The sequence below is a fragment of the Aythya ferina genome (assembly GCF_964211825.1).
Source record: "Aythya ferina genome assembly, chromosome: 13".
NCBI lineage: Eukaryota > Metazoa > Chordata > Aves > Anseriformes > Anatidae > Aythya > Aythya ferina.
In genome coordinates, this window is record NC_140311.1 from 20,077,424 (window position 1) to 20,089,507 (window position 12,084).

At 37.2% G+C, this 12,084-nt stretch overlaps 1 protein-coding gene across 7 annotated transcripts in view; it reads right to left on the minus strand.

The window, feature by feature from the left end:
• STAG2 (STAG2 cohesin complex component) overlaps positions 1 to 12,084 on the minus strand; it is a 75,174-nt gene that overhangs the window by 36,470 nt on the left and 26,620 nt on the right. For 6 of the 7 annotated variants that reach the window (XM_084534014.1, XM_084534015.1, XM_084534011.1 and 3 more), the window contains 3 exons: positions 3,516 to 3,660; positions 1,687 to 1,765; positions 836 to 997 (listed from right to left, as the gene is read on the minus strand). In XM_084534014.1, the coding sequence (XP_084390140.1) occupies positions 836 to 997; positions 1,687 to 1,765; positions 3,516 to 3,559 (285 nt within the window). In that variant the 5' untranslated portion in view covers positions 3,560 to 3,660. Of the gene's footprint in view, positions 1 to 835; positions 998 to 1,686; positions 1,766 to 3,515; positions 3,661 to 10,962; positions 11,027 to 12,084 lie in introns of all 7 variants that reach the window. The other variant, XM_084534012.1, reaches the window with a different exon arrangement.

The window sequence follows — 12,084 nt, forward strand, 5'->3', positions numbered from 1 at the left end:
CCGTGATAATTGGTTGGAAATGTAGCAATCAGAACAGTATAGTTTTTACTTACATTGAAATACGTCAGAATAAAATGAACAGAAGTATCAGAATTTCTCTGATCAAATATATTAAAGCAGTATGTATAAGTAGCAAGTACTGAAGTAGTATAAGTAGTATGTATAAATCTGAACTAAATGTCTCCCAAGGAATTCAGGCTTCAAGGTTCCCAGCTTGAAGCAGGAGCCTGCAAATCTCAAGAGGACTGCACATAGACCAAGCTTCTGGCACACATACCAGAGAAGCTGTAAACTGATTTTTAATCCCAAAGATAGTCTTTCTGCTAGGCTGCTGAGGAGTCACATGAGTGAGTCAGCAGGAACTCTTCATGGCTGGCAGGCTTACATTTTAACCCTCTCTTCACTGAAGATTCACAGAGTCAAGCAAAATCTGGTAATTTAAGATAATTTTCCATATTGCTAATGCTCTTAACAGGTTGACTTCAGTCCTATCAGTAAAAGCAGTGCCTAATGCATTAACTTCTACCAGCTTGAAATTTCCTAGACAGAATTCCAACCTTTCTTCATTCAGAATACTGGAATTCACTTTGAATAGTATTTTGAATTTCTTTATTATATACCCGATTATTCATGCCTTGCATTTAGCAATGAGAAGTCAGTTATTTTAAGTTCAAATCTTAGCAGTGCAAGAATTCTTATTCTAATCTGTAACTAAAAGCTACAAATGAAGAAAAAATTACCCTAGGCTTTATTTTCTTAAACTATATGTACAAGGAAATATTTTTATATTTAACTTGTATATTCATCCAAGTCTGAAGAACATCTCAAGTCTTACCTGCATAGCACTCTTGCCCATTTTCACTACCTCAAACAGCATCATGTTTTCCACACCATTCTGTTGGTGATGTCCATTCATCCGATTTGGACCACCAGGTTTCCCTCCTCCGTTTCCACTTTTCCCTTTTTCTGCTGGTCCTTTTTTACCTTTTTTACAGGTCTGCAATCATACACACACACACACAAGTTTTAAATAGTTATTACATAGTAATTAGAATAAATTATTACTCATACCATGAAAATTATACACAAGACCTTATGTTTCCAAGAGCCAAACTTAAAATCAGAAGGTGAGATAAAATTAGCCAGGGCGGAATAGCTGATTCTGACTGATAGAGAAGATTAACAGAAACTCTACAGGTTCTGTATTTCCTTCTCTGGTTTAAAATCTTTTGGCAATTAAAAATGTAATTAGTGACAATGACACAAAAGGTTTTCCTTGCGTTTAAACTGTAAAACAAAATAATAAAATTTTAATTGAAATGTTGGTTTCTGTTCACTTTTCAAATGAAAAGAGCAAGAATCAATGACATCAACCAAAAGAGACTATATTAATACCAGGTTTAAGTATAAGAGGGCACACATGCAGACTAGTCAAATCAAAGCCCTCCCTTGTGCCTTCACAACACAAAGGAAATATCATGTAAATACTCAAGACTAAGTATTTCAATAAAAATACAAATATAAACTCTATTCACAGGACAGTTGCATTAAAAAAAAAAAAAAAAAAAAAAAAGTATAATAAGGAAATAAGAGTTAAGAATAAGGTAACTCAGCTCCAAAACAAGTGCTCAGCTCTTCATGCTTTAACAGTACAAGTATTTCACTGTCCCCGTAAACTGAACGTACTTTTCCTTTGCCTTGTTTTTGGTTTTTTCCTTCAATATCCTCAAAGTCCGTATCAGAAGAGAAGTGTGTTTCAGACTCCCTGCAAGGTTAAAAGACAAACCATTTATACATCTCACCAGAAACATTCTTAAATAAACTACATAAAGTCACGTTATATCCTCAGTCCAGTAAGTCAACTCCAACAGAAAAACTGTTGTTATCTCCTGTTTTTTTAAATCTACTGTGAAGGAACAAATCAGAGCAAATCCCCATGCTCACACCTTGCCTCAGCCAAAGAATAAAAAAAAAAAATTTCTTTTACCTGTGAAAGCCATATAGTGCGGCTAAAAAGCATGAAAGTCAGCAGAAATGGCAACAGGTTAGGAACTTCATTTTTGGCATGTGACAAACATTACAAAATTTCAACTATCAAACACTATAAATGTCTGCCACAAATAGGGCAGTGCACAACAATGCCACTACCTTCCCTCACAACCAAAGTGTCTCAGCAGACATCATCATGCTGTCAAAAGAACTAGTTATGTCAAAATGTATGGGGAGAGAAGATATTTGAAACGAGATTTCTCCACCAAAAAGATAACCTGGAGGCTTATGTAAGGTAAAAAGAAAATAAGTAAAAAAAAAAAAAAAAAAATTTGTTTTCCTACATTATTAACATATGCTGCATCAAAATACAAACCCTTTATTGCCTATGACAAAGTCAGGGGAAAAAATTCACCTGAGTTATTACTAAGTAATCCTTAGTTTAAAATTTTTATTTCTATATTTCCTATAGCAGACATCATAAATGATGCTATTTTAACACATACATGCGGTAAAATGAATTCCAGCATACAAATTTCTGATACACATTTCCTGATTCAATTTAACAATGTAATCATAAAGATGACCTGAACGGGGGGAGAAGGAGCCATTCCTATTTATTTATTCATAACCTTCTGAAACAATCTAGAAACTTAAGGTTTCTCACTGTTGTGGAACTGTCTGAAAGGAAGTTTCTGCCTTGTAACATGTATTTTGCCATTTCTGATTTTGTCATCCATGTATTCTGCTATAGATTGAACACCCAACCTCCTTAACACAGAACCATTTTTTTGCATCTTTTGGGATTATTTTGAACCAGTTTAATTTACTCCAGACTGCTGAAATGTATTCATGCTGATTTCTTGGCAACTAAAAGGTGAGGAACTGCATTCTTCTGGTCTACTTTAACTAATCATTTCATTTCTCTGTTCAAAATGTAAGCTATTTCTAAATTTAAATTTTCAAAATTCAGATACCTATTCTTAAAACTAGATCAGCAGACTAGTCAAATCAACACCCCAGGAACCAACACCTGAAGGGAAGCTAAGACTTCAGCTAGTTAAAGCGTTTGGCATTGGGCGTTTCAGATATAAGGCAACCTGCCCCAGTTATTCAGGGTAAATACCCTTATACAACTTCACCTCTCTCTATAAAGGAAGGAAGGAAGGAAACTTAGAATTTCTTTATTTCTAACCAAAGTTTCTTCTTCAATACTTTGATTCTGTAAAACCTTGACAAATACACCATGTAAACAAAGAAGTCTGTCATGATGGCTTCCTAGTAGCAAAGCTTAAAAATTGATTTTAAAATAATCTATAAAAAGGACTTTTAAAATATTTGTTTTAATTATCACTGAACAATCAAGAAGTAATTCAAGCAGTGCTTTATTTTAAACTGGAAAAAAAATCCAGAACCATATTCAATCATTTTGTTTCCTTGTTTCAAAGAGAAAAACCAACCACATCTATTACCACTAAGAAGCACTAGTACATGTAAATGAAACCAGAAATTCTTAAAGCACTTACTGAAGGAGAGTAAAATCAGTTGGTATTTCTGGAGCTGCTATCATTTCTTTATCATCTTCTGGAACACCACTGTATTAGAAAGATATTCAAAAACCAGTCTGAAGTACGAGCTTCCTTTCCTTTCTTCCTTTGTAGCGGACAACTTCTGAAATAATAGTAATAATAAAAAATCACATTAGAAACATTTCCACATAAGGGATAAAAAAAAGTTGGAAACATAGAAAATATTAGTTCACACCACCTTATGTTTCCAGACAAGCTTTTTCCTGCTTAAATAAAGATTTTATATCTTTGACTCCTCCCATTATCTTATGAAAAAAAAAAAAAAAAGTACATCCACAAATGTTAAAATCATCAAAGTAAAACGAAATAAAGCGCTTGGAAAATAAATGCTATTCTGAATAGCATGACAAAATGGAATGGCTTTCATAAACACCTTGCAAATAACTTTTTTCTTCTAAATCTATACTAGACTAAAATTTGAACTGTAAGACCTTGTACTGTAAAGTCCAGACTCTACTACCAACACTATGATATTGTGGTTAACCAAACCAAAAAACAGATTTGATCTTAAACTTAAAGCAGTGTGTGCCCATTTAAGAACACTACGTATACCAACTTTGAATCTGATGTTTAAGTGCTCCTGATACTTAGCACAAAGATATGTTCTTCTGAGTTCTTACAATCTAACCAGCTATTTCACAACTCCCTGTCTTCCTAAATTGATAAACCAGGCGTACGAGTATTAACATTTAAAGCACTCAACATGTCTCTAGGAATATCAATGAAGATAATACTATCTACATATTATAAAGAAAAGTATCAGAAACAGCGTAGCATCTTATCAAGAAAATGTAAGATTGCAAAATATTTTCTTTTCCAGTTATTTATAATTAAGATTTTCCCATGTTTGGAGGCAGGGCAGACAATGAATGCTTCAAATGTGAAATTTAACCATGCATGCTAAAGCCTTCTGCGCCAATTTTCTGTCTCAAACTAAATTTTACACAGTGATGAAATTAAGAAAGCATGAGGTTCAGGTATTTTGAAGATACAATAGCACAGAGAAGAACCTTCAAAGTTGGGAACTCTGCTGATTCTACAGCTTGTCGGAGTAATTAAGTATTTGAGCAAAAGATACAATTTTAAGCTCCATGTGCTTAATATGCCAAGGTCTGGTAGCAACACTTAAAAGCCTGCATTTCAATTGAGCACATAGAGGCTGTACATTTCTTTCCTGCAAGTGCTTCTTCTGAATGCTAGGGGCCACTGTAGCTTCCAAAATTTGGTGAGCTGAGAAAAAACACAAACCCTGAACTTAAATCGCTGTTTCTTCACATTTCACACAATTATATAAAGACAGAGAAACAAGAGTGGAAGTAAACAGTGGTGAAAGGAGAGGTTCTAGATAGGTAGGTGCATCTCAAGACAGTCCACAACTACTACATTACATGCCTTCCAGAGCACCGTGTAAGATCAAAAGTTTCACAAACTTTGTCACCTGTTCCTCCCTTCCTTAAAACCACAAATGCACATTACTGGTGCATCACAGCCTCCCCTGCTTGGTTTATATGTAGTTTTTAGCAAATAGCTACTCGCGGGCAGCAAAACATCCATTCATCATTTGGAGACTCTGCCATTCAGAATCACCCAATTTAATCCCCCAATAGAATGGGCAAAAATATACCTTGAGAACTTTATTCCCGGATTATCAAGTTAAACTGGTTCACCAGTGGGTACCCAGAGCAAACGCATGGGGAATATGTGACGGAGCAGCCAGGTGCAGGGGAAGGCCGAGCAATGCTCCTGCCTTGGCGGCGCAGAACTATGATGACAGCCAGGCAGCCTGCATGGCTACCTGCTCCACTCGTGCTGTGCTGCAGTATCATCATTCCAAGTGTATCAGGTATAAAAAATAACAATAATCAAAAAAAAAAATCCAAAGATTTGCTGTGATTCCTGTCAGCAATTGTAACTTGGAGAATCAGGCCAGCACCTCCTGGGAACGTACCTCAGCGAGGAGCAGGGCAAGGGGAAGCAAGAGGTGAGCAGCCAGCAAGCCACCCAAGTACCATTCAAGGCACACGTGTGATTCTAAGCCAGCACAAAGTAAAGGTACAAACTTCAAAAGGCACACAGTTCTGTTTCAAGTTCAACCTGTCCACCAACGTGTTATTTGACTTTTGTAGTTTGAGTTTTTCAATGGTGAGAAGCACTGTAAGTACTGAAGACATGATCAAGAAGCTCAGATGCAAATTTCATATTATGTCTCATTAATACCACCTATTTACAGTAATAAAGTTACCTATTCCATAAAATTGATGGTACTGAGACAGAAATCAAGTTAACCATTTGTTTACACAATTAACACTTTTTCAGTTTCCTATAAAAAAAGGAAATTATCTTCCTACCAGTTCTTGCAAAAGTATTTCTCAAAAAGCAGTATAATACAATCACACAGGAATATTTTGAAGAAAAAATATAAAAACCATGTAAAATGACAGGCAAATGATTAAATTATGTCATTTCTAAATCAAAGAGTCAAATCACCTGATAAAACCAGCTGGCTGGAGTTTATATCCACTTGCACTTCTTGGAAAAAACACTCATCTTAGGCCAAGCAACAGATGAAGAAAAAAAAATGTCATTGCTTGGGCATAACCACTTCATGAAAATAGGAAGTAAATATCTAGTAATTCAAGATGCTGTATAGAGTTTAGCTACTAAGATTTAAGTTTCAAGAATTGTTTTTATTGAAGGAAGTAGAAGAAACTTGGCCCTCATGAGCACAACTATATACTAGTATTAATGGAAGAGAGTAGTTTCAGGTGACTGCCCTGCAAGAATACAAGAGCTAAGGCTGTAAGGGATCTCCAGTACCAAGCTCAGGCCCCAGGAATGACCCAAAAAACACCTTGCATTAGTTCCAGTAAGGGCTCATTTTTAAAGTTTTACATACATAAAAATTATAAGAAAGACCTTGAAGTCTTGCCAAGTAGGGTCAAGCTAACCCAGCACTTCCTCATGGGCAGATGCCAGCAGAAGCTGCCCAGGGAAGAACCCATTTGCTTTGTTTTTATTGGTGATGTTCTCCTTGACTTCTCCCCCCAACATCCACAAATAAGTCGGGGATTTTTTTCAGCCAAACACATTATTTCTGCATTTCATAGAACAGAATCAGTATTTTTCCATGAATATTCTATTACTTTTTTAACCCAATATTTAGCTGTCATGATATTCACACAAGAGCTTCCACAACCAAACTGTATAGTATAAAGAAGCACGTTCTTATCCTTGAGCTCAACATTTTCTAATTTTATTTGGTGTTCATGGGTTTTAGTATTGGGAAAGACTGGTACTGGCCATTCCCCTATTATGCTTGATCTCAGTAAACGCCTTTTAGAAATTCAGGGTGCCTGCCAACATGTATTCTTCACACACGGATCTGATGACTCACTCAAAGCACACTGTTTGGGAAGTTGATCAGAAGGAGGAAAACTGTCCGTACAAGCATCCTACCAGAACTTTTAAAAGATCAAATTCTTCATAGTGCAGTCTGAAAGGAGGAAAGTAAAATTTATGCAGATGCCATTCCAAGCAATGAAAGTCTACATTAGCTATTAATATGCTCTAATAAGCATATTTTTTCAGTAAAATCAATACACCTAAACTTAAGTGCATCATAAAATGCAGTTCTTCGGACTTTTTTGTTTGTTTTGTGTATTTGCATGTTCACAGCATTCTAACTTTAATTTTCCTAAGCATATACTGAAATCCCCCACTCTATGAGAAGTTTCAAAAGTCACTCAACTTTGTGAAGTCATAATTAAATTATTAACTATAAAAATAAAATGTATCCTGCTGAAAGATCACAAGGTGGAGCTCTAGCCTAAAGCTAACTGAAGAAACTCCAAAAAGACAGGTCATCCAGAGGCTGACCTAGTTATTTCTGTGCAATAAACTTTGTAAGAGATTGCTAAAACAGCAGTAATATTGTAGCACATTTCCTTAAGATTTATATATAAATTGCATAAGGACACTGGAAGACTCCTACATCTTTCCTGAAATTAATGCACGTAACACGTTTGATTCAGTGACTCTTCCAAAGACGGAAATGCATCTCGCTGCTGTAGTACAACCAGTCTCCTGTAAGTAGCTTTCGAAAGCAAGCAGAGGAATTTCAAAATACACTTTAATAGCAGAAATAACATAACCCCTTCCTGTATCTTGCTAGATTTTTGCAAACAGAATGTCAACAAACTAAAAAAGGTTAGAACAAGAAAAGTAGTCCAGGAACACTAATCATATATAACGTTGCTAACTCTAAATGTAACAGTTTCCATTTAAACTAATTTTACTCTTAAAAGAACTAAGCACGAACAACTACAATTAGAATGTGTCTTCACTGAAAAACAACTTCATTACATGCACAGGCTAAACAAACACAAATAAAAGCCAGCCAGAAGCCTTTGTTAAGTGTTTGTGTATATACACAAACACAAAATACAAAAAATTACAAGGTCTGTCCATGAAACCTACGTTTCATGCTCTCATGTAAAAGCACTAACTTGAGTGTTATTGCATGAACTCGTGGCAGAACAATTCAGGTAGCTGGTTTTTGGTTTGAGATGGATTCCCCAAAGTACACACACAATTCACACCCTATTATTTGGAGGCTTTCTTTTTTGGGGGAACACAGAGATCATAGAATCGCGGTATATCCCAAGTTGGAAGGGACCCACAAGGACTGAGTCCAACTCCTGGATCCCCAGAGGAAAACGGCTACGTGAACAGGACAAAGATTTAGTAAATGCAGAATGACTGTTCAGAGGTGTATTGATTTTTCACTGTAATTCAGTTAATCATCTGTAAAAAAAAAAAAAACTAAACAGGGACCTCACTTTCTTTATTCAGAAAATCAGAACTTGTAAAATTGCAATGCACTCAGCTGTAGAAATGATAATGGCAGAAGAAGTTCATCCCTGAATTATTCATCTACCCATGAATGAGAGGTGCTGATGCTTCAGAACCAATTACACAGTAGTGACAGTTAAAATGCTAGCCAGATCAAAGTTTAAATCAAGGACCAAAAGTATTCCCAATATTTTCCTACTTTAGTTTTCCAATTATTTCAGAAGAGAAAGCTGGTACAAACTACAGTGTTTACCCTCACTCTTTTTCTGAGAAATCAGAATATGCTTCAACTTTTGTTTTTATAAAATACAGTTTGTTTGTTTGCAAATAAGTATGCTTCTCAACACTGCTGTTGCAGTCATCTCCACAAGCAAGACTAAACGGTGGATTTTTAGGCAAGATTTTGAGCAACTCCATGACATTCCCTACAGGCCTGCACGAGCGTTATTTGTACTAATATTACACAACCTAGTATTTCAACGGCCAACAAGCTTTAAAGCAATCCTGTAATTTGAGTAAAATACAGAAAACATACTTCAAGTAGCATTCTGTATTGTAAAAATTGTACTTCAACATGATTTAGTTATAACTGTATCAGCAGTTTGATTATATTATCATAGCATAATCAAGACTACGCTGAACAATAATGCAATTAAAACCTTTAGATGTGTGGTTATTTTTGTATTTTTTGCTTAACAAGTAAGTCTCAAGCTTCCTTTACAAGACCACCTAGAATAACCATCAATCTACACTCCTCCATGCTCACCAGCAGACAGTGTACCTACACAGAAAATACCAAAAGGCAGTGAACAGTTAACAAGCCAACAAATAACCTAAATGACCTCATTTGTACCGGTCTTGTATTTTCAAACTATTTCTTCACTTTTTTTTTTCTTTTCTGATTTTCCAGCTCATATACCACCTCTACACCACTTCGTGAACATCTCTCAGTTCCTCTTCCATCTTTCAAAAACCAAAGAAGCGATCTTATGGTGGCCAGTACTGTCACACTGCCACTTTTATTCCCTGGCCTGCCGTTTATTCAATGTTTATAATATCTGCTCTTTAGCTGATGCAAATGGTTCACTGGTAAAGTGGTAAATTGCCACCCCAGAAGATGCTTTTGTGACACACCTACGATATTGTAACCACGGGCTGCTGCTGGAAGCAGTGGCCTTCCTTCCCACTCCACTCACCAAACACAGCAAGTTCCCACTCACTCCTCTCTTCTAGCACTCAATTGAGGCAGAAGCAAGAAAGGTCTGAAAACAAAACTGTATTTTCTTCTTGGCATGGTCAGCTCTCCACTGGACTGGACAACAGAACCACGTCACCCTGCAGCCACATGAGGCACCCACCAGGCATGTACCAGCGGCAGCTCAGACCCACCTGACAGAGCTCCCTCACTGCCTCCCTTGCAGCAGCAGCACCAAGAGGAGTAATGCCCAGCTGAAGTCCTTGTGACAGCTATTGCTAATTCTCCTACCTAACCTCGGTAGAGCCCACAGCAAGCCGACTGCTTGCAGCTCTGGGTGCCACAGCCTGCAAGAAGGGCTGGGTCCCTGCCAGACAGCACCCACCCACTAGTTGCCATGCTCTGAGGCCCACCCATGCCCATGATGCCTTCTCAAGGCGTTCTCCCTGCCTTTTTCCACACACGGTTCCTGCATTTCAGTCGGTAGCAGGCCGTGCTGTGACTGCGGGGCACCTTGCTCCTGCGGGAGGAGCGCAGCCATGAGGTGAAGGTGGCTGCCAGGCCTGCTGCTGGCCAGGAGAAAGCCAGGCACTGGGAGAAAACCAGTCCCCACTGACAATGCGCACACCACTAAACACTACAGCAAGTTTATTTCACAGTTTAATGTCTTTAAATAGGTTTTATTTGGGGGGTGGGAATATAAAAGACATGAAAAAGGCTAAAACCTAAAATAAAGGTTTAGACTTGAATATGAGTCTAGAAATTTGAAAAGAGAATTACAGACCAGGACCTCCATACCATCCTAATAACTGCCAACCCCAGTTTCACCATCAAATAGTCCACCCAACTCATTACAAATGATTTTTTGGATTTCTGCTTGTTTTATTACATAAGTAGGTGGAATATCTATTCTGGAAGGGAGAGTTTGCTATGGTGCTTCATGGGTCATACAATTACTCATGGAAATACCATTAATAACATCAATATCCTTAATACACTAAGTGAAATACTATTTCATGGTGTAAATATAGTTTTGGTATTGAACCATATGAAGTTTCTGTATCTGTACTTAGTAATTTATACTGTCAAGTAAATTGTTTGAAACAAAAGATACAGGCATTACAAAATACTGTAAAATGAGTTAACTGTACAATAAGAGCAACTGCTACTATTAAAGGAAAAAAAAAGTACCTGTAATACTTTTTAATTATTCCACCCAACGATATTCCTGAGCATTTCTAAAAGACACCTGAAAATCTCAGACATCTTTAAAATGTTTTGATTTCAGATGTCTTTTTAAAAAAGGTAAAGGTATGATAACAAAAGTAAAAGTTATACCTCGTTGTGTCAGTCACATCTTCTCCTGCCAAAGAAGAAATGGCTTCCAGATGTTGTAGTCTAACTGCGTGGAAAATGAGGCTCTTAGGATGAATAAAACCCAAGTCGGATGACAACCAAAATTAAAAAAAAAAAAAAGCCACATATGCCTACTTTAAAAAAGCCAAAAGAAGTACTAATTGATTTATGATACAAGGCCAGCACACCTCATCCGCCTAAATGCCCCAAGTTTCCAAACTGAACTGTAGAACACATGCCCCCTCACACATTGACTCTTCCAAAATGCATAACCCATCAAAACCTTGGCTCTTGCATAAGTTACTGTCCACAGCAAGCAGGTAACCAGCTATATAAAAGACAGAACCAGCATTGTTCAAACAGCCCATGGTGACGAACGGCTTCAGTACCCTCTGCAGAGGTAGGGTTTTCCAACAGATGAGATATTCCATCTGGCAAGTTCTATTTTTTGTTCTCACACTGATCAATGCAAGCCTGCAAGTCGCCTCACTTTGTAGCAGCCTCAACTTCCACTCCTACCACACAGGTTTTCCTCTTTGAGAAGTCCAGGTCACTGGGGCTTTGTGCCCATGACTTTGTTTGGGCCTTTCTATGAGCAACTGCATTCAATTATAAACTCTGGCGGGGGGACCATATGGTACACGCTACATAGCATCAGCCACTGCTATAACACACTCGATATTAGATGACTCAAATATGGGAAAACCCCTTAAAATAAAACTACTGAAGAGCAGAAAGTAAAACCTCTCAAGCACATCTCAGAGTGAGCTCCTACCAGCCCAGGTCACACTGCACTTTGGCTAGCCCTTTGAAGAGCCCAATGTATTTCTCTGCGCTGCAATCCCAAGCCTTCTGAAATAAGAGAAAAAGAAAGAGCAGTTTGGTTCTGTGTTTTGTCAACTCAGATCCACCAGAGTTTATTAGCTGAAGCTTCAACACTACATAAAAACGGTTGAAATGTTTCCAGATGATAACTAAAAAGATTAAGTCCAGCACAGAAGCAAACACAAAAGAGTAAGCAGAAGTCAAACTGCATTTGGCTGACTGGGTCTAAATAAAAAAAAAAAGTGAGGGGAAAAAAAAAAATAATGAAGAACCATCTGC